We start from the raw sequence: 23548 nt of genomic DNA, 5'->3' as shown, positions 1-23548 counted from the left end.
AACGCATAGAAGCTGACATAGAGAGAGATAAAAGGATCTCCAGGAATGAAACAATATTAAGAGAACTGTGTGACCAATCCAAAAGGAACAATATCCGTATTATAGGGGTCCCAGAAGAAGAAGAGAGAGGAAAAGAAATGGAAAGTATCTTAGAAGAAATAATTGCTGAAAACTTCCCCAAACTGGGGGAGGAAATAATCGAACAGACCACGGAAATACACAGAACCCCCAACAGAAAGGATCCAAGGAGGACAACACCAAGACACATAATAATTAAAATGGCAAAGATCAAGGACAAGGAAAGAGTTTTAAAGGCAGCTAGAGAGAAAAAGGTCACATAAAGGAAAACCCATCAGGCTAACATCAGACTTCTCGACAGAAACCCTACAGGCCAGAAGAGAATGGCATGATATATTTAATATAACGAAACAGAAGGGCCTTGAACCAAGGATACTGTATCCAGCACGACTATCATTCAAATATGACGGTGGGATTAAACAATTCCCAGACAAACAAAAGCTGAGGGAATTTGCTTCCCACAAACCACCTCTACAGAACATCTTACAGGGACTACTCTAGATGGGAGCACTCCTAGAAAGAGCACAGCACAAAACACCCAACATATGAAGAATCGAGGAGGAGGAATAAGAAGGGAGAGAAGAAAAGAATCTCCAGACAGTGTATATAACAGCTCAATAAGCGAGCTAAGTTAGGCAGTAAGATACTAAAGAGGCTAACCTTGAACCTTTGGTAACCACGAATTTAAAGCCTGCAATGGCAATAAGTACATATCTTTCAATAGTCACCCTAAATGTTAATGGGCTGAATGCACCAATCAAAAGACATAGAGTAATAGAATGGATAAAAAAGCAAGATCCATCTATATGCTGCTTACAAGAAACTCACCTCAAACCCAAAGACATGTACAGACTAAAAGTCAAGGGATGGAAAAACATATTTCAAGCAAACAACAGCGAGAAGAAAGCAGGGGTTGCAGTACTAATATCAGACAAAATAGACTTCAAAACAAAGAAAGTAACAAGAGATAAAGAAGGACACTACATAATGATAAAGGGCTCAGTTCAACAAGAGGATATAACCATTCTAAATATATATGCACCCAACACAGGAGCCCCAGCATATGTGAAACAAATACTAACAGAACTAAAGGGGGAAATAGACTGCAATGCATTCATTCTAGGAGACTTCAACACACCACTCACCCCAAAGGATAGATCCACTGGGCAGAAAATAAGTAAGGACACGGAAGCACTGAACAACACAGTAGAGCAGATGGACCTAATAGACATCTATAGAACTCTACATCCAAAAGCAACAGGATATACATTCTTCTCAAGTGCACATGGAACATTCTCCAGAATAAACCACATACTAGGCCACAAAAAGAGCCTCAGAAAATTCCAAAAGATTGAAATCCTACCAACCAACTTTTCAGATCACAAAGGCATAAAACTAGAAATAAACATACAAATAAAGCAAAGAGGCTCACAAACTCATGGAGGCTTAACAACATGCTCCTAAATAATCAATGGATCAATGACCAAATCAAAATGGAGATCCAGCAATATATGGAAACAAATGACAACAACAACACTAAGCCCCAACTTCTGTGGGACGCAGCAAAAGCAGTCTTCAGAGGAAAGTATATAGCAATCCAAGCATATTTAAAAAAGGAAGAACAATCCCAAATGAATGATCTAATGTCACAATTATCGAAATTGGAAAAAGAAGAACAAATGAGGCCGAAGGTCAGCAGAAGGAGGGACATAATAAAGATCAGAGAAGAAATAAATAGAATTGAGAAGAATAAAACAATAGCAAAAATCAATGAAACCAAGAGCTGGTTCTTCGAGAAAATAAACAAAATAGATAAGCCTCTAGCCAGACTTATTTGGAAGAAAAGAGAGTCAACACAAATCAACAGTATCAGAAACGAGAAAGGAAAAATCACGACGGACCCCACAGAAATACAAAGATTTATTAGAGAATACTATGAAAACCTATATGCTAACAAGCTGGGAAACCTAGGAGAAATGGACAACTTCCTAGAAAAATACAACCTTCCAAGACTGACCCAGAAAGAAACAAAAAATCTAAACAGACCAGTTACCAGCAACGAAATTGAAGCGGTAATAAAAAAACTACCAAAGAACAGATGAATTTACCTCGGAATTTTATCAGACATACAGGGAAGACATAATACGCATTCTCCTTAGAGTTTTCCAAAAAATAGAGGAGGAGGGGATACTCCCAAACTCATTCTATGAAGCTAACATCACCCTAATACCAAAACCAGGCAAAGACCCCACCAAAAAAGAAAACTACAGACCAATATCCCTGATGAACGTAGATGCAAAAATACTCAACAAAATATTAGCAAACCGAATTCAAAAATACATCAAAAGGATCATACACCATGACCAAGTGGGATTCATCCCAGGGATGCAAGGATGGTACAATATTCGAAAGTCCATCAACATCATCCACCACATCAACAAAAAGAAAGACAAAAACCACATGATCATCTCCATAGATGCTGAAAAAGCATTTGACAAAGTTCAACATCCATTCATGATAAAAACTGTCAGCAAAATGGGAATAGAGGGCAAGTAGCTCAACATAATAAAGGCCATCTATGATAAACCCACAGCCAACATTATATTGAACAGCGAGAAGCTGAAAGCATTTCCTCTGAGATTGGGAACTAGACAGGGATGCCCACTCTCTCCACTGTTATTTAACATAGTACTGGAGGTCCTAGCCATGGCAATCAGACAAAACAAAGAAATACAAGGAATCCAGATTGGTAAAGAAGAAGTTAAACTGTCACTATTTGCAGATGACATGATACTGTACATAAAATACCCTAAAGACTCCACCCCAAAACTACTAGAACTGATATCGGAATACAGCAAAGTTGCAGGATACAAAATCAACACACAGAAATCTGTGGCTTTCCTATACACTAACAATGAACCAACAGAAAGAGAAATAAGGAAAACAACTCCATTCACAATTGCATCAAAAAAAATAAAATACCTAGGAATAAACCTAACCAAAGAAGTGAAAGACTTATACTCTGAAAACTACAAGTCACTCTTAAGAGAAATTAAAGGGGACACTAACAGATGGAAACTCATTCCATGCTCGTGGCTAGGAAGAATTAATATTGTCAAAATGGCCATCCTGCCCAAAGCAATATACAGATTTGATGCAATCCCTATGAAACTACCAGCAACATTCTTCAATGAACTGGAACAAATAATTCAAAAATTCATATGGAAACACCAAAGACCACGAATAGCCAAAGCAATCCTGAGAAAGAAGAATAAAGTAGGGGGGATCTCACTCTCCAACTTCAAGATCTACTATAAAGCCATAGTAATCAAGACAATTTGGTACTGGCACAAGAGCAGAGCCACAGACCAATGGAACAGACTAGAGAATCCAGACATATATGGTCAATTAATATTTGATAAAGGAGCCATGGACATACAATGGCGAAATGACAGTCTCTTCAACAGGTGGTGCTGGCAAAACTGGACAGCTACATGTAGGAGAATGAAACTGGACCATTGTCTAACCCCATATACAAAAGTAAACTCAAAATGGATCAAAGACCTGAATGTAAGCCATGAAACCATTAAACTCTTGGAAGAAAACATAGGCGAAAACCTCTTAGACATAAACATGAGTGACCTCTTCTTGAACATATCTCCCCGGGCAAGGAAAACAACAGCAAAAATGAGTAAGTGGGACTATATTAAGCTGAAAAGCTTCTGTACAGCAAAAGACACCATCAATAGAACAAGAAGGATCCCTACAGTATGGGAGAATATATTTGAAAATGACACATCCGATAAAGGCTTGACGTCCAGAATATATAAAGAGCTCACACGCCTCAACAAACAAAAAACAAATAACCCAATTAAAAAATGGGCAGAGGAACTGAACAGACAGTTCTCCAAAAAAGAAATACAGATGGCCAACAGACACATGAAAAGATGCTCCACATCGCTAATTATCAGAGAAATGCAAATTAAAACTACAATGAGGTATCACCTCACACCAGTAAGGATGGCTGCCATCCAAAAGACAAACAACAATAAATGTTGGCGAGGCTGTGGAGAAAGGGGAACCCTCCTACACTGCTGGTGGGAATGTAAGTTAGTTCAACCATTGTGGAAAGCAGTATGGAGGTACATCAAAATGCTCAAAACAGACCTACCATTTGACCCAGGAATTGCACTCCTAGGAATTTACCCTAAGAATGCAGCAATCAAGTATGAGAAAGATCAGTGCACCCCTATGTTTATCGCAGCACTATTTACAATAGCCAAGAATTGGAAGCAACCTAAATGTCCATCGATAGATGAATGGATAAAGAAGATGTGGTACATATACACAATGGAATACTACTCAGCCATAAGAAAAGGGCAAATCCAACCATTTGCAGCAACATGGATGGAGCTGGAGGGTATTTTGCTCAGTGAAACAAGCCAAGCAGAGAAAGAGAAATACCAAATGATTTCACTCATCTGTGGAATATAAGAACAAAGGAAAAACTGAAGGAACAAAACAGCAGCAGAATCACAGAACTCAAGAATGGACTAACAGGTACCAAAGGGAAAGGGACTGGGGAGGATGGGTGGGTAGGGAGGGATAAGGGGGGGAGAAGTAGGGGGGTATTAAGATTAGCATCCATAGCGGGGTGGGAGAAAGGGGAGGGCTGTACAACACAGAGAAGACAAGTAGTGATTCTACAACAGGTTGCTACGCTGATGGACAGTGACTGTAAAGGAGTATATAGGGGGGACCTGGTATAGGGGAGAGCCTAGTAAACAAAGTATTCGTCATGTAAGGGTAGATTAATGATTAAAAAAAAAATGCAGTTCCTATGTGGTGACCTCTAATGAGTTCTACACAATGATATAAAGGACATATAAAAGTGTAGGCAAAGGGTCTGTTTGTGTTTATACAGAGGATCAAAGCCTAATTGGGCTACCCCGAAAATGAACTAAGATACGATATGAAAAAGAACTTCCAACATCAGCACTCTCTGGAAGACTCATGCCAGAAGATGATCATCAAAAAACCCCAACAAAGATCCACGCACTGCTACAGCTGTAGATGCACTCATCCCACCAGTTCCTGGACTTGGCATGGGAATGAGGAAGGAGATATCTAAGCTGGCCTGTGCATACAGTAAAACAACAAATTTGACTGGATCTATACTGTTGGAACTCAATCAAGAATTAGGAGAAGTGCAAATTGTAGCTCTCCAAAATCGTACAACTACAGACTATTTACTGTTAAAAGAACATAAGGGATGTGAACATTCCCCAGGAATGGGTTGTTTTAATTTGTCTGATTTCTCTCAGACTGTTCAAGTTCAGTTGGACAATATCCACCATATCATAGATAAGTTTTCACAAATGCCTAAGGTGCCTAACTGGTTTTCTTGGTTTCACTGGAGATGGCTGGTAGTTACAGATATGCTTTGGTTATGTAACTATACTCCTATTATGTTAATGTGTGTGCGCAATTTAAGTAGTAGCTTAAAACCTATACATGCTGAAGTTACTCTACAAGAAAATATGTCAAAGAAATAATCAATCTCCCCATGTTTTCTTTCGCCTGCTACTTCTATAGCTTTTCTTCTTCCTTCCTAATTACAACCCTTAAATAGAATTCGTGCTTCATATCAAATTTACCGAGTATCATAATTCTTCCAAGTGGTAAAGATACCTCAAGACAAATGCTGGGCATAGAAGCTACAGCGCATAAATATGCAAAGAAATAAAAAGCTAACCATTTCGAACAATAAGGCTTCTCTCTCCCTTACCAACTTTACATTTCCCTGTGTGGCCCCGGAAGATGACTGGTTAGCCAGAGACGGGTAAGATTCCTCAAGGGAGGAACAACCTAAGACAGGCACAGTCGCAGGGGGGTCATCGGGTGAGAAATTGGGGATCAACAGAGGTGAGGCTTAGAACCTCACCCCCTTGTTCTGAGAGAAATCTTCTGCATACATGGATGTTTTATTGCCCTTGTCTAGCTTGGATTAACACATAGTCTACAGGCACACACCTGATCATCTACATTTGCTCTCTTACAACACTAAACTATGTTTTCTACCTTTATCTTGTATCTACCTACCACTTCAGCACTTTATTAAAAATAATAATAATAAAGAGAGAAATGTGGTATCCACATATAAATCAAGTATAAAAATCAAATGAGTATTCATATTTGAACTGACTGTTTATAGTTCATAATGCTTGAGCAAAACCGAAGGTTTCTGTGATGGCTGCCCTTGTACTGTTCACCATGTAAGAACTTATTCACTATGTAAGAATTTGTTCTCCATGTAAGAACTTGTTTGTTATGCCTCAGAAGATTGGAGACTGACGAAAATTAGGCTTGAGGTGGATTAATGATTGTGCATTGAGCATTGGCTCCCCTATACAGAATTTTATTGTTGTTAACAACCATTTGATCAATAAATATGAGAGATGCCCTCACACACACAAAAAAAAGTATACACTTCCAATGGTAAAATAATAAGTAACCGGGATGTAATGAATATAGTCAAGATATTGTAACAGCTTGGTATGGTGATAGCTGGTACCTAGAATTGTCATGTATATAAATGTTGAATCACTATGTTGTACACCTGAAACTAATGTAATGTAATACCATGTGTCAACTACACTTCAATAAAAAAAATAATTATCTTAAAAAAAAAAAACCGAAACTGATCCCTGCCCTTGAGGCACTCACAGTCCATTAGAGATGGTTGTGTCTTGCCACTGGGTTTCAGCCCTGGGCAAGTTCGCTATGGATTCAGTGTGACCAAACAAATTGATAGCAAAACGTTCTTGGGGTGAAAGGGTTTTACCTAACTTTATTTCTAGGTGGCAGTTCAGTCACTAGAATCCCATTCACTCAGAGCAAGTCTGCTTGTAGCAAGCTGGTCTCTGCCTCTGGGCCCCTCTGTCTGCACAGCCATCCCACACAGCCATCCTCTGGGCCTCTCTGCCTCCACACAGTCGTCTTTCTGCACAACTGTCCTCTGGTCCTCTCTGCACAGTCATCCCGCACAGCTGTCCTTTGGGCCTCTGTCCTTGGTGCTGCCACTACTCCAGCCTCTCCTCTGCTCTCCTGCAGCCTTGCAGCCCTGCCACCGTGTCGCGCCCAGAGCACTGGGCGGAGCTATTTATATAGAGTCAACAGCCATGTATTGCCCACAGGTGTGCAGTGAGCTAGTCAACCAGGGCCAGGTGAGAATCCTGGCCACAGGAACTCTCATTTTATCCTCAGTAGCTACTCATGCAAGTCATTGATATAAAATCATACATGTAATAAATGAGGCTTGAACAAAGTGCTATGAAATTGGTCACATAATCTCTAAGGAGTGAGAGAGATTTAAAATGTTTTCAGGAGTTGATAATAGTTAGCTCTGTTTTTAAAATTAGATATATACAAATGAAGAGTCTCAAACAGGAGTTTCCAACCCAATGCTACAGGTGAAGCTGTGTCAGTGAGCAAGGCAGGACAAATGGGTGACACAAGCTACCTTTCAAGAGACAATAATGAATGGCCAGGACTGTAGTGATTTGGGGACATCATGCACTGAGTAAAGGTAGCTCTTGCTCCTTATATCCAGTCAGTTATTACCATATAGGAATAAATCTGTTGCCACATTTTCTAATTTTTCAGGTAAAGCTGGAAATATCTCCAGCTCCTAGAACAGGGCCTTGATTGAATACAGAAGGAGCTCATCACATATTTATTGAATAATGAATGAATGACTTGAAAGCCTTACCTATTTAGAATAAATTTTTTATTTGGAGTTTTATAAAGATTATTTTCCTCTTTATATTCAGTAAAGTGTTTCTATTCAAGATTTTAAGGTTGGATAGAAGTTTATTCCATAAATATTCTTTGCGAAGCTTTATTGTATGCTATACTCAGCATGCAAAAATATCCTAAGAAAGCTGGGAAATTATAAGTATGCTTTTTCATTAAAAAAGGTGGGGGGCTGTGCAAGAATAAACAGAGGAAAGAAAGATGTTAAGTATTAAATTTACTGCAAAAAGCCAGTTTTCCCTTTACGAATAAATGACAGTTATATGAGAATTTTATGTCATAAAATGTTCTATGTCTAAAATCTATGTAATTGTATTTCTAAAATGTACAGAGTTCTCAACATATGGAACTCTTTTATTCCAAGCTATTAATGGGCTTCTTTTCTGGTACAGTTGTTTAGTCTATGTGTATCTGCCTCCTTTTCTGTTTTTGTGAACTAAAAGCACATATTCATTCATATTCATTAAACAAATAGCAATTAAGGCACAAGGCACAGTGTATAGCCAAAGTTGAATACTATGTTTTTTCTTTCAAGGGCCATATAGAAGAGAAAGGCAAACCATTATTAAGAATAATTCAGGCTGTGTGAAATGTCTTGGGAGAGGTACAGATGAATAGAGGGGACGTTGTGAAAAAGGGAATTGAAAATACTGTCTATGGATTGATCTTGGAGGGCTATGAATGCCAGATTATGGGTTTTGTTAGGTAGGAAAGGGAGACTCAACATGGAAGTGATATAATAATAGAATAAAAAAATAGACAATAATTTTATTCTATTTCTAAGCCAGGCAAAGATAGACAAGTATCAAATGATTTCCCTCATTTGTGGCATATAACAATGAAGCAAAACTGACTGAACAAAACAGCAGCAGACTCAAGACTCCCAAGAAGGGACTAGTGGTTACCAAAGGGGAGGGGTGGGGGAGGGTGTGTGGCGAGGGAGGGAGAAGGGGAAGGAGGGAGAAGGGGATTGAGGGGTATTATGATTAGTACGCATGGTGTGTGCGTGGGGGTCATGGGGAAGACAGTGTAGCAAAGAGAAGACAAGTAAGTGACTCTGTGGCATCTTGCTACACTGATGGACAGTGACTGCACTGGGGTATGGGGGGAGCTTGATAATATGGGTGAATGTAGTAACCACAATGTTTTTCATGTGAAACCTTCATAAGAGCTGGAGGTATATCCAGCTTTACTTGAAAAATTAGAAAATTTGGCAATGGATTTATTCCTATATGGTAATAATTGACTGGATATAAGCAGCAATGATACCTAAATAAAAAAAAAAAAGGAAAAAAAACAGAACTCTCATAAAAAAAAATTCTATTTCACATAGGGATACAAGGCCTCTTGCAACCTGACCAGGCTGTCTCTAAATGACATTTGTAAAATACTAAGAAAAAAATGTTTATTTTCATCTTAAAAGAGTTAAATGAAACTCCCAAACTTTGAGTTTAAAAATTATGTTAAGTGGGTGAGGACCATGTTACTTCCCAACATACTTACTGGTACACCAGGGGCTGAAACAACCACGCTAGGCCAAGAACTTGCATCAAGATCAGAACTGAAATACATTAATGTGGATGACTTAGATGAGAAATCTGATCACCAGACATCATGAGTCCAGCAAGATGGCTTCTCCCAAGAGCATGCTGAAAGATGCACAGATGATGGGATAAATCCTTAAGGATATGGGGATTACAGAATATAAGCTAGGAGTTATAAATCACATGTTGGAGTTTGCCTTCCGATTTGTGACCACAATCTTAGATGATCAAAAAATTCACTCAAGCTATGCTGGGAAAGCTGCTATTGATGCAGACGGTTTGCGATTGGCAGTGCAGTGTCCTGCTGACCAGTCTTTTACTGCTCCTCCTCAGATTTTTTTTTATTAGGTATTGCAAGGCAAAAAACCCAACCCCCTTGCTATTGATCAAGCCATATTCAGGCCCTAGCTTGCCACCTGATACATATATTGTTTGCTCCAAATTATAGACTTAAGTCTTTACAAAAAAAGCGTCTTCTGCGAGAAGAATAACAGTCTCGTGGTTAAGTGTTTGTTCAGTTACTAGCAGACCAAGTACTCCCACACTTGGCACAGCAAGCCCACAAACCATGTCTGTGACAACTAAAGTAGGGGCTCCAATGTCCCTCACAGGGTAAAGGTTTATGGTACAGATGCCCACTTCACAGTCCCCAGATGTAAATGTATCAATTCCTGCATTATCATCAGTTCAGAATGTTTAGATTAATCCATTAATTGGATCCAAAAAACACTTATTATCACTAACATGGCGTCATCACAAAACACTTCCAATGAATCATCAAATGCACTGAAAAGAAAACGTTAAGATAGTGATGACAGTGATGGTGATGAAGACTGATAATTTGTAGTCTAGCCTTGATGCTTGTAACAGGTATACTTGGTGTTGAATCTATTGACTGAGATTAAATATGCATACTGGATGTTTTTAAGTTGTATTTTAGAAAACTTAAATAGTATTTAATGAGTAACTATAGTTGCCACAAACACAAAAATTAAGCTGACATAAAAAAATTTTAAGGTACACAATTTCATTGCTTTTAAACACAATGGTTTTAAAATTTAATTTTAATTGTTTTCAAAGTAAATGAACAAGTGGGCAGTGCTTGGCGGTTCAGCCCCCGACCCCAAGCGCCGTCTGCCTTTCACCCAGTTACACACTACCTCGCCCGGGAACCTGTTCTCCTCAATCAGGAGTTTCTGTAGGGACTCCGTCTTTAGGTGCACCGTCTCTGGCCCACTCGAAACAGCAATCCTGGACATTCTGATTGGTTGTAACTCTCCCATGTGCTCCGGTCTCGTTGTTCTGATTGGTCTTCGGCATGCGTGCGCGAAAATGCCTGTTTCCTGGGATACGGCGGCTGCGGGAGGCGGTGTGGGGCATGTTGAGGTGTCTTCAGCCGGAACCTTGGCGCGGCGGGTAGACGGGCCTGTAGTCTTAGCCGTGGCTTGCCATGGCCAGCGTCCATGAGAGCTTGTACTTCAATCCCATGATGACCAACGGGGTGGTGCACGCCAACGTGTTTGGCATCAAGGACTGGGTGACGCCGTATAAGATCGCGGTGCTTGTGCTGCTGAACGAGATGGGCCGCACGGGCGAGGGCGCGGTCAGCCTCATGGAACGGCGGAGGCTCAACCAGCTACTCCTGCCGCTGCTGCAGGTGAGGGGCCCCCGCCGGCTCCCACTCATCCTGCAAACTTTTACTGAGACCTGCTCTGTGCCGGACACCGTCCTGGGCCTAGGGTCAGGGGGTTCATCAGACAGTCTCTCAACCGTGTGTGTATGTGTGCACGCACGCACGCACACACACACACACACACACACACACACACACACAGTTAATACCACCGGCTTACAGTGAATGCTTCCTATGGGCCTGGCGCTTTATATGCGTTTTTTTTTGCAGGTTCATATCTGGCTCAACCATTTATTAGGTGAGTGACGGGGAAGTTATTTCTTCAGATATTCTAATGGGACTACTTTCAGTCCTGTTCGCTGGCGAAAGAGATCAGTCACACAGACTGCGTATCCTAGAGGAGAGTAATAAGTAGTAATAATGACAAACTAATGGCGAACTGTGATTTAACACTACTGTGTGCTGAGCACTTGACATGTTTTATTTCATTTTGCAGACTCAGGTTGTAGCTCCACCACTTATTAGCTGTGCCACCGGGGCAAGTTCCATAACCTGTTTGGGTCTCTGGTTTCTTTCTGTAAAATGGGAACAATAATAGAAACACTGTCATGGGGTGGCTCTGTTAAATCAGAAGACCCATAGGGAGCACCTCACGTGTGGCAAATAGTAAATGCTAGAATGTTAGCTATTTTCATTTCAGTTGTGGTTTTTCCATTTATTTGAATGATTATATGACTACCTCTCTTCCACTAGAATGTAACCTTTGTGAGGGCAGTGTACCATTTTCCTTTACTCTTGCATCCTCAAAGCTAGTAGAGCACCTAAATAACATGTGAGATGAGTGAAATGTGATATACCCTCTTGCAGTAGATGGGTGTACTCAGGTGGATGGGGAGGACTTCTCAGAGGAAGTGGTGTGTTAAGCCAGAGCTTGAAGGAGGAGCAGTTTTCTGTTGAGGAACAGTGGTGGCAGAAACAAAGATCTGGGGTCTTGGGCCCCTGGATTATCAACATCACTCATAAATGGCTTTTCAAAATCCATCACCTGAATTTGTTGCGGGGAGAAGGGTTACTGAGGACACAGGTTTAAGTGGCTTGTCCAGTTAGTTAAATAAAAGGAATGGGGTCTCTATAACTTGTAGTTCCCATCCCTATCCACATTACTATTATGTGCATTTTCTCCACTATTCAAATAAAAGTCATAGTACTTACTACAATATTAAGTAATTAACAGTAATTTCAGTAAGTAGAGAAAAGAAGCAAAACAGTAGTTCTTTTGTCAACCTACACACCTTTCTGCCATTGCTCATGCTGTTTTTTTCTGTCAGATTCTCCTTTCTGGCCCTTAACCTGGTTAACTACTGCATAGTTTTATTTAATAAAAGTATATATAGAATTCATCTACTAACATTCCAGCCAGACTCCGACTCCTTTATTTATTGTTTGGCTTTAAAAATTAGTTAATTTTTTGGTGAGGATTTAATAATGTGGTTAACTGGTGAACTACTGGATTAGATACTTGAAATTAATATAAGATTATATATCAAACATCCTTCAATTAAAAAAACTAGTTAATTTTTAACTACTCAACTAATACCCAAAGGTTCATTATAAAAATTTCAAATGATACTAAAGTTGATGGGGTGAAAGGTTATGGTTCTGCGTGCCCTCCAATCCTTTTTCCTCTGAGAGATTATCACAGTTAATGTTCATTCATTGAACTATTTATTGAGTAAACAGTTCAGAATGGATCTTTCATTACCTTTTGCTGTATGTATGTGTATATGGATAGGTAGATGCATATGGTTATAAGAATATATACATGTATTCTTTTAATTTAATTTTGCTTCATTTTTTAAAAACATAAATGCTACTTCTGTTCTAGAGCTTGATCTTTCACTTAACCAATCTTGGAGATCTTTCCATATCAGAACATTTGATATGGAAAGATCAATTTACAGATTGATCTCATTCTTTTAATGGCCTATATTGTATTCCACACTAAGAAAAGAAATAATAATTCATAATTTTAATTAATACTAAAAGTCTGTAATTTATTGTAAATTATAAATCAACTTTTTATTGATGGACTTACAGGTTCTTTTCAATTTTTCATTTCAAACAGTGCATGCTGAATATGTCTTCCCTAGAAGAGGAATTGTTGGGTTATCCACATCTAAATTTGGCATATATACTGTCAACTTACTCTCTGAAAAAGATTCAGCATTTAGTTTTAAACCTCACTTAGATTGTAATTTTGATGGTTGATGGTACCTTTTACGGGTCGGGCACATAGTATGTCTGCCTGCCTTACAAGGTTTGAGAAGGCTCAAATAGATTATGTTTATGAAAAGTAGGACACCTGTGTATGTATTATGTTTTCCTGTTTACAAAGCACTTTGTATCATCTTTATCTTTGCCACAGAAAGGGGAAATGGTTATTATTTTCTCCATTTTACTAATGAAGGAAACTAGGGCTCAAGAAAGCTACAACTTTGGCGTGGTTACAAAACTAAGAAGTAATTATGGATCCTTGGACTATAAATTCTATACTTTTTTTCCCCATTTTAAGCCATTTCTCCAATGAAACAAGAATGCTATGCAAACTTTAGCATTTTAGATAGGTTTTTTTTCCCTTCCTGATTTGAGATTTCATGTTTGGCGTAATTGTTAAAGCAGAGGGCTTAAGTGAATATCCATGTTTGTAGCTGTTCGTTCATTCTCAGCTCTTTAAAATTTATCTGTAACCTCCCTTTCTCTCCTTTGCCCAGGGCCCAGATATTACATTGTCTAAACTATACAAGTTAATTGAAGAATCTTGTCCTCAGCTGGCAAATTCAGTACAGATCAGGTAAACTTCATTTTCTTTTGTTTAGATGAAAAGATGTCAAGGTAGATAAAAATTAGAAAAGGGTGCATGGTAATGAATTCTTTAAAAAAGGTACCTTTTTTATTCTCGGTTGTTTTCCTAAGTAATTTTTTCTTTTGGAAAAAAGGTTAACATTAAACATACTGCTTCAAAATTAATTTTTCTCTATATTGATCTACCTTGTTCTTATTAGTTGTTACAGATAATTCCATTTTTACTGGCTGATGTGTTACTCTTGACAAATTTTATGATTAAGAAAACATCAGCAATGGTACTCTTCAGAATGTAAGACTGACATTTTGGACTACCAGGCTTATGTGCCACCATTTTATAAGAATTTCTGAAATAACTTCTAGAATTGATTTATTTTAGATAATTGTGGAATATGCAACATGGGCAGATGTTCAAAGGGCCTTCTAAAATATGCACCTCAATTTTCTCATTCAGAATCAAACTGATGGCTGAAGGCGAATTGAAGGATATGGAACAGTTTTTTGATGACCTTTCAGATTCTTTTTCTGGAACTGAACCAGAGGTTCACAAAACAAGTGTAGTAGGTATGCAGCTCTTCTAAGGAGAGCAGAGAATATTTTCACTGAAGTGAGCAGCTTTCTAAATTACATCTATCATTACTGTGCTACATCTGAACAAACAGTGGGGATGTTGGACATGGTTTAGTTTGTATTTACTGCCTTGCCATTTTCACCTGTGTTGAGATAATTGTCTTGGGGAGAAACATCATCTTTTTTATCTATAATAGTCAAAGTATTAGCCTGGTCATGAGGGCTTTTAGGATTTCCCAGTTCTTTCTCACAGTTCTCTGGATCACTTGTCTGCATTGTCCAACTTTAAGTCAGGGTCACCAAGTAAACTTTTATGAAGAGAGGTAAGTAAGAATATATTATTGATATGGTTTATAAGGCGAGGGCATACTTGAAATTTCCTTTCTATTGGCTTTATTTTCGTGCCCCATGCATCTGGCTTTTTTGTATGGTCCTACATTTTATGTTATTCAGCATTAATTATTATTTACTTATCATTTTTATTTTGGTATCATTAATCTACAATTACATGAGGAACATTATGTTTACTAGACTCCCCCCATCACCAAGTCCCCCCCACAAACCCCATTACAGTCACTGTCTATCAGCATAGTAAGATGCTGTAGAATCACTACTTGTCTTCTCTGTGTTGCACAGCCCTTCCCGTGCCCCCCCCATTATGCATGCTAATCATAATGCCCCCTTCCTTCCCCCCCACACCCCCTTAATCCTCCCTTCCCACCCATCCTCCCCAGTCCCTTTCCCTTTGGTAACTGTTAGTCCATTCTTGGGTTCTGTGAGTCTGTGCTGTTTTGTTTCTTCAGTTTTTGCTTTGTTCTTATACTCCACATATGAGTGAAATCATTTGGTATTTGTCTTTCTCCACCTGGCTTATTTCACTGAGCATAATACCCTCTAGCTCCATCCATGTTGTTGCAAATGGTAGGATTTGTTTTCTTCTTATGGCTGAATAATATTCCATTGTGTATATGTACCACATCTTCTTTATCCATTCATCTACTGATGAACACTTAGGTTGCTTCCATTTCTTGGCTATTGTAAATAGTGCTGCGATAAACATAGGGGTGCATCTGTCTTTTTCAAACTGGGCTCCTGCATTCTTAGGGTAAATTCCTAGAAGTGAAATTCCTGGGTCAAATGGTATTTCTATTTTGAGTTTTTGAGGAACCTCCATACTGCTTTCCACAATGGTTGAACTAATTTGCATTCCCACTAGCAGTGTAGGAGGATTCCCCTTTCTCCACAACCTCGCCAACATTTGTTGTTGTTTGTCTTTTGGATGGTGGCGATCCTTACTGGTGTAAGGTGATATCTCATTGTGGTTTTAATTTGCATTTCTCTGATGACTAGCGATGTGGAGCACCTTTTCATGTGTCTGTTGGCCATCTGAAATTCTTCTTTGGAGAACTGTCTGTTCAGCTCCTCTGCCCATTTTTTAATTGGATTATTTGCTTTTTGTTTGTTGAGGTGGGTGAGCTCTTTATATATTTTGAATGTCAACCCTTTATCGCATCTGTCATTTATGAATATATTCTCTCATACTGTAGGATGCCTTTTTGTTCTATTGATGGTGTCCTTTGCTGTACAGAAGCTTTTCAGCTTGATAGAGTCCCACTTGTTCATTTTTGCTTTTGTTTCCCTTGCCCGGGGAGATACATTCATGAAGAAGTCGCTCATGTTTATGTCCAGGAGATTTTTGCCTATGTTTTTTTCTAAGAGTTTTATGGTTTCATGACTTACATTCAGATCTTTGATCCATTTTGAATTTACTTTTGTGTATGGGGTTTGACAATGATCCAGTGTCATTCTCTTACATGTAGCTGTCCAGTTTTGCCAACACCAGCTGTTGAAGAGGCTGTCATTTCCCCATTGTATGTCCATGGTTCCTTTATCGTATATTACTTAACCATATATGTTTGGGTTAGTATCTGGACTCTCTATCTGTTCCACTGGTCTGTGGCTCTGTTCTTGTGCCAGTACCAAATTATCTTGATTACTGTGGCTTTGTACTAGAGCTTGAAGTTGGGAAGTGAGATCCCTCCCCCACTTAATTTATCCTTCTCAGGATTGCTTTGGCTATTCGGGGTCTTTTGTTGTTCCATATGAATTTTAGAACTATTTGTTCCAGTTCGTTGAAGAATGCTATTGGTATTTTGATAGGGATTGCATTGAATCTGTAGATTGCTTTAGGCAGGATGGCCATTTTGACAATATTAATTCTTCCTAGCCAAGAGCATGGGATGAGTTTCCATTTGTTAGTGTCCTTTTTAATTTTCTTAAGAGTGTCTTGTAGTTTTCAGCATATAGGTCTTTCACTTCCTTGGTAAGGTTTATTCCTAGGTATTTTATTCTTTTTGATGCAATTGTGAATGGAATTGTTTTCCTGATTTCTCTTTCTGCTAGTTCATTGTTAGTGTATAGGAAAGCAACAGATTTCTGTGTGTTAATTTTGTATCCTGCAACTTTGCTGAATTTAGATATTAGTTCTAGTAGTTTTGGAGTGGAGTCTTTCAGGTTTTTTATGTACAATATCATGTCATCTGCAAATAGTGACAGTTTGACTTCTTCTTCACCAATCTGGATTCCTTGTATTTCTTTGTTTTGTCTAATTGCCATGGCTAGGACCTCCAGTACTATGTTGAATAACAGTGGGGAGAGTGGGCATCCCTGTCTTGTTCCCGATCTTAGAGGAAAAGCTTTCAGCTTCTCGCTGTTAAGTATGATGTTGGCTGTGGGTTTTTCATATATGGCCTTTATTATGTTGAGGTACTTGCCCTCTATACCCATTTTGTTGAGAGTTATTATCATAAATGGATGTTGAATTTTGTTGAATGCTTTTTTAGCATCTATAGAGATGATCATGTGGTTTTTGTCCTTCTTTTTGTTGATGTGGTGGATGATGTTGATGGATTTTCGAATGTTGTACCATCCTTGCATCCCTGAGATGAATCCCACTCGGTTATGGTATATGATCCTCTTGATATATTTTTGAATTCGGTTTGCTAATATTTTGTTGTTTGCATGTATGTTCATCATGGATATTGGTCTGTAATTTTCTTTTTTGGTGGAATCTTTGCCTGGTTTTGGTATTAGGGTGATGCTGGCTTCATAGAATGAGTTTGGAAGTATTCCCTCCTCTTCTATTTTTTGGAAAACTTTTAGGAGAATGGGTATTATGTCTTCTCTGTATATCTGATAAAATTCTGCGGTAAATCCATCTGGCCCAGGGGTTTTGCTCTTGGGTAGTTTTTTGATTACCGATTTAATTTCGTTGCTGGTAATTGGTCTGTTTAGATTTTCTGTTTCTACCTTGGTCAGTCTTGGAAGGTTGTATTTTTCTAGGAAGTTGTCCATTTCTTGTAGGTTTTCCAGCTTGTTAGCATATAGATTCTCTTAGTATTCTCTAATTATTCTTTGTATTTCTGTGGGGTCCGTCATGATTTTTTCTTTCTAGTTTCTGATTCTGTTGATATGTATAGATCTCTTTTTCTCTTAATAAGTCTGGCTAGGGGCTTATCTGTTTTGTTTATTTTCTCAAAGAACCAGCTCTTGGTTTCATTGGTTTTTTCTATTGTTTTATTCTTCTCAATTTTATTTATTTCTTCTCTGATCTTTATTATGTCCCTCCTTCTGCTGATTTTGGGCCTCATTTGTTCTTCTTTTTCCAATTTCAATAATTGTGACATTAGACTATTTGTTTGGGATTGTTCTTCCTTCTTTAAATAGGCCTGGATTGCTGTATACTTTCCTCTTAGAACTGCCTTTGCTGTGTCCCACAGAAGTTGGGGCTTTGTGCTGTTGTTGTCATTTGTTTCCATATATTGCTTGATCTCTATTTTAATTTGGTCATTGATCCATTGATTATTTAGGAGCATGTTGTTAAGCCTCCATGTGTTTATAACATTAATTATTTATTGATCTCTTGTGTGCCAGTCTCTTGACTTACAGTACAAACATAGACCTTCCTCTTACAGAGATTACATTCTGGTAGAGTGGAGCCAGATTGTAAAAACTAAACAAATAAGATAATTTCAGATAGTTAAAATAGCCACAAAAAATATATTGGATGGATAAAGATGGTGGAGTACAGGTTAGAAGACTGAGCCCTGAGTAAGAAGAAAACAGCTCTTTGTAAGGGGTGGGGCAAGAACATTCTAGGTGGAGGGAACAACACCTGCCAAGTGTCTCTTTTTGATTCTTCTGAAGAAAGAATTGCAACAAATAGCAACAACTTTGTGTAGCCTGGATTTCAGTTAATACTGTCACCTTGTTTCTGTCTCTATTTTTCAGGTTTGTTTCTGCGTCACATGATCTTGGCATACAGTAAGCTTTCTTTCAGTCAGGTGTTTAAACTGTACACTGCCCTTCAACAGTACTTCCAGAATGGTGAGAAAAAGACTGTGGAGGACACTGATATGGAACTGACCAGCAGAGAGGAGGCTGAAAGGAAAATGGAGAAAGAAGAACTTGATGTATCTATAAGGTAACTTGCATTTTTCTGACCGGGATCCCTTTCCTGCAAAATAGCATAATTACAGGTGCAGTAAATCCTCATTCATTCAGAGCCCATGTGCTGGCCTTTATCTTTTTACCCTTTTAGACCGAGGAAGTTGACCTATACTGGCTGCATCAGTTGGCTCTTTGCCCTCTAGCTTCCGATTGGGAGGCCCTGGTGGGATATCCAAAGGGCCAAGGAGAGTGAGGTTCAGAGTTGAGTCATTGGCTTTCTTCCTTCTGGGTCAGGGTGTGCTGGCTGTCAGGTCATAGCTTCTGTCAGGTGGCCCACTCTGCATTCCTCTGGGGTTCTGTAATTGGGACTGTTCCCCAGGCCTAGTATGTCGGGTGCCCTACTGTTACCAGCCCTGGGGACTGTATTGTTCCTTATGACTTCTCTATTCCCTGCCCCTATTTTTATAAGTGGTTCTTTACTAAAATCTTCTCAAATTTACCCATTTGAATGTGCCACCTGTTTTCTGCTGGGACCCTAACCCAGCAGATGGGGTGATGTCATTACATCAGAGTGAATTAATGATTGATTTAGTGACAATTTATTGAATACCTACCAAAGTTTAAGCCTTGGGGATGCAGTGCCACTGCTTATCTAGTTGTTCAAGCACAAAACCTAGGAGTGTCCTTGGTTCCTCCCTCTCCTTCACCCCAACAGCCAGTGTTTCCTCCACCTTGTGTTTGGAAGTAGTTCACTTCTATCCATTGCCAGCCACTGTTACCCCATAGTGAAGCCCTGAATATTTTGGATGACTGGCTGGCTGGTTTTTCTAGCCTCCTCACTGCTCTCCTTGCCTCCACTCTTGTCCCCTACAATCAGTTTTTCATGCAGCACCAGGGAAACCATTAGGAATGTAAATCACACCAGAGCACTCTTCTGCCCCAAACACTCAGTGACAGTCCCTGGAATTTGGACAGAAATCCAAGCCTCAGTGCCTGCCTGGTCTGGCCCCCGCTGTCCTCCCTCTCTGTCCCCTTCTCAGCAGTCGAACCACCTGGACTTGCTTTCAGTGTCATGAAAGCACTCCAGACTGCCCTCTGCCTCAGGTGGCCAGGGGTGCTCTTCCCTGGATTTTCACCTCACTGTCTCCATTTCGTCATTAGATTTTTAGCTCCAGTGTCACCAGACAGACTTCCCTGACCATATACCTGAGGTGGCCTCCATCCCAAGTACTTCCAGCTTTATTTCCTTCAGAGCTCTCTTCACAAAGTTACTTAAAAATTTTTTTTGCCTCCTCATTTGTATCTGTTTCCTCTGCCTTCACACCCCTGCAGAGCATAGACCCTTCTGTCTTGGTGTAGTGCATTTCTGCCAGTGCTAGTGCAGTGCCTGACTGCTAGAAAGTGTGAGTATGTGTTGGATGAACGAATGCAGAGAATCAAAATGCTTCATCCATTGCCCTCACTGGTAACTGGCCCCATAACATAATTTTTATTAACTTCCTTCCTTTTGCTGTCTCACTTCCCCTGTTCCCAACTGTTTCTAGGGATCATCTTCCCAGAAAACTAGTACTAGGAGGGAAAAACACATGGGTGTGTGTGTATGTGTGTATTTCATATTCCCTGATCTCCAGGGGCCCACTGGGGTGAGGAAGACTGACACCTAAAGATCATTACAATATAATGTGTTCAGAGCTGATTTAAGTAAACCCCTTGTGCTCTAAGTGGGCTGGCTAGCCCCCTTGGTGGGGTAAGTGGTGACTATGTATGTGGATAGAGAATGCTTCCCTGCAGTTCCTGTGAGTAGCCTTTGTATGGTTCCATGATTTGTTCAGAACATACTGGGAGCAAGAAGATTTTACCATTGAATACTTACCAAAACTCACTTGCTTAGAGTTGCTTACAAATGCTTCTCATCTAGTGAAAAGGCAGTGTAGTGTAGGGTTAAGCATCTGGCTGTGGAGTCACTGGGTTTAAATTCTGGCTTCTCCACTTATACCCTGTGAGACCTTGGGCCAGTTGCTCACCCTCTCTGTGCTTCCATTTCCTCATCTGCAAAACGGGGATTATCTCACCTCCTCAGAGGGCTGTTGTGAGATGATAAATGCATGAAAAGTGTTTAGAACTGTACCTGGCATGTAGTAAATGTTCAAGGAGTGTTCATTCTCTAGTTTCTCTTTTAGTTAAGGCCCTAGGGAATGCTTCCAGGCTACAGTGTAATCTTGTTCTGGCTACTTAATATGCTTAAAGTAGCAGAATGTCACTTCTTGAGAAATGTTGTAATTTAGACTTTTCTTAATACAGTTTGGCTTTTTCCTATATCTGATTTAACTAGGTCTAACTGTATCTTTTATTTATTTATTTATTTATTTTTATTGTGGTATCATTAATCTACAATTACATGAACAACATTACAGTTACTAGACTCCCCCCATCATCAAGTCCCCACCACATACCCCATTACAGTCAGTGTCCATCAGCGTAGTGTCTAACTGTATCTTATTTTTATCCTGTTCTAAGAATTAATTTGTGTGTGATCCAGTGCATTTACTAGTAAGGTGTACAGTTTCAGAAAATAATGTACACATAGTAAACTGAATTTCATAACTGAAATTAAAGAAATAGATTCTTTAAATGTTTTTCTAATAAAGTATTATAATTCTTTGTCCAAAAAGGAATGATTTTACTTTTTGTAAGATTTTTTACTTTATTTTATAGGATATAGTTATATGCATTTCTTGGTTCTTTTAAAAAGGAAAATTTCATTTTTTCTTTCTGTGATCTTTTTTAATATTGCATTATGAGAAGCTTCTCATTCTTGCCCTTTCTTTTGTTTTTAGGTCTCTTTTCTTCCAGGAAATTATTTTTCTTGCCCTAAAAGTTTGTATTAAAATTAGAAAGGGGAAAGTAACATTGCATAGCTTGTGAATCTCCCATCTTACAATGCAATTATTCCCATTTGAAAATTGTCCCTGATTGTTAAATTTGGAGGGAGGGAATAAATACTCAGTCAAGAAATGTTTATCAGGTGTTTTTTGAAACGCCAGTTACAGAAGCAAGCTCCCTTGGAAACTTAGCTTCAGTGTTCATCCACTCGTTGTTGCCGAGCAGTAGTGTTTGTGTCCTGCAGTAGGCGGGCAGGCTTGAGTATGCAGTGGAGGCCGCCAGCCTGCAAATGGCTGGAACTACATCTTCTCTGTGCTTCTAAAAGGACCTAGCAAGAGTAGAAGTATTTCTTCACTTGCCATTGATTTAATATAAATCTCCCAAATTCATTAATTTATTAAACACTAAGTGCTTCTGGTGTATCAGGCACTGTGTTAGATGCTGTGCTGTCAGCAAAGGGGAGAAAGTCCCTGTTCTTGTGCAGTCATGTGAGGAGGGACAGATAATAGAGAGGTAACTAGATTAGTAAGTTATGTAATTTTGAGTGTCGGTGCAGTGAAGAGCTATACCCAGACACACAATTAGAGAACTGTTGGGTGATTTTTTTCCCCATTTCCTTCTAGGTCACTGTTGTGTCACTATACAACCTAATAGTAAGTAGTGAGGGCCCTGTGAGTCTGGGGTCAAGGTGATGAAGGAGACAGCCGGGAGCTGTGCCAGTGCATATGGCAGACACACGGCCTCAGACAGGACAAGCTGGCATATGGGAGAGATGGAAGGAAGGGTGGTGTGGCCTGAGCACCACTGGGGAGGAGGTGCCTGATCAGCTCTGGTCACACAACTCAGAGGGCTCAGGTCCTCACAGCCTCCTTGGATATTTGGAAACTGTGCCCTGTCTCAGTCCCTGCCTCCCCTGCTTTTGTCTTCTCACTACCCTTCTCAGAAATCTCCAGACTCCAGAGACTCCTGGCCTGATGTTTGAGGCCTTCTGTGGTTGACCTTTCTGACCTTACTTTCTGTTTCTCAACTCGATCCTTTACTCCAGCCAGCAGGTCTGCTGTGTCCCTCCAATGCCAGGCCTTTTCCCAGCCTGTGTCTTTTATTTTCCTTTCCTGGAATGCCTTCTTCCTGAATACTTTCTCCACTCCTTCCCAACTTTCAAGTTCCTCACTACCCCAGCAGGAGTGACTTCCCCTTTGCTAAGCACAAAGTTCATATTCAGATTCATACCTGGCATTGGTTATTTACTGCTGTCGTTTCACTGGGCTGGTCTTAGCCTTCTCCATGGCTCTGAGCCCATTAAGGCATTATGTTTCTCCTCCAGGACCAGAACTGGTGTTTTATGCATTGCAAGTGCTCACAAATAAAAACTCTTTGTTGATTGATTTGGCCTGTATTTTTTAAATTTCACTTACAGTGGTAGATATAAGCCCTTCAGAGGAGTTTCCAGATTCCTTCTGAGAATCTCATGAATTCCAGATACTGCCTCCACATTAAAGATACACATCTTGCAAACTTCTGCATGCAGTTTTACTAGGTTCATGGACTCCTAGAAGCCCATCCATGGACCCAGGTGAAGTGCCCTTGATTTATAGCACTAATAAGTCTAAAATTCTCTCTCAGCTGATAATTGGATTTATAAACAAGGTATACTTGAACGCTTTTCCTAAATGGGTAGTCCTTTTCCTAAATTGAATGTCTCTCTGGCTTCTTA

The 23548-nt window shown here is 39.5% G+C and overlaps 1 protein-coding gene and 1 pseudogene across 11 annotated transcripts in view; both read left to right on the top strand.

The window, feature by feature from the left end:
- Positions 1–23548, top strand: part of ANAPC5 (anaphase promoting complex subunit 5) — an 84013-nt gene that overhangs the window by 35100 nt on the left and 25365 nt on the right. For 3 of the 11 annotated variants that reach the window (XM_036929247.2, XM_036929245.2, XM_036929252.2), the window contains exons 1-4: positions 10766–11094; positions 13842–13921; positions 14387–14496; positions 18793–18985. In XM_036929247.2, coding sequence (XP_036785142.2) covers positions 10888–11094; positions 13842–13921; positions 14387–14496; positions 18793–18985 — 590 coding nt within the window. In that variant the 5' untranslated portion in view covers positions 10766–10887. Of the gene's footprint in view, positions 1–10763; positions 11095–13841; positions 13922–14386; positions 14497–18792; positions 18986–23548 lie in introns of those variants that run through there. The other 8 variants (XM_036929248.2, XM_036929253.2, XM_036929249.2 and 5 more) reach the window with 6 other exon arrangements.
- Positions 9483–10274, top strand: LOC118934080 (transcription initiation factor TFIID subunit 9-like; annotated as a pseudogene).

This window comes from Manis pentadactyla, chromosome 14 (genome assembly GCF_030020395.1).
Source record: "Manis pentadactyla isolate mManPen7 chromosome 14, mManPen7.hap1, whole genome shotgun sequence".
Lineage (NCBI taxonomy): Eukaryota > Metazoa > Chordata > Mammalia > Pholidota > Manidae > Manis > Manis pentadactyla.
The sequence above is the reverse complement of the archived record's forward strand: the minus strand, read 5'-3'. Positions and strand labels throughout refer to the sequence as shown.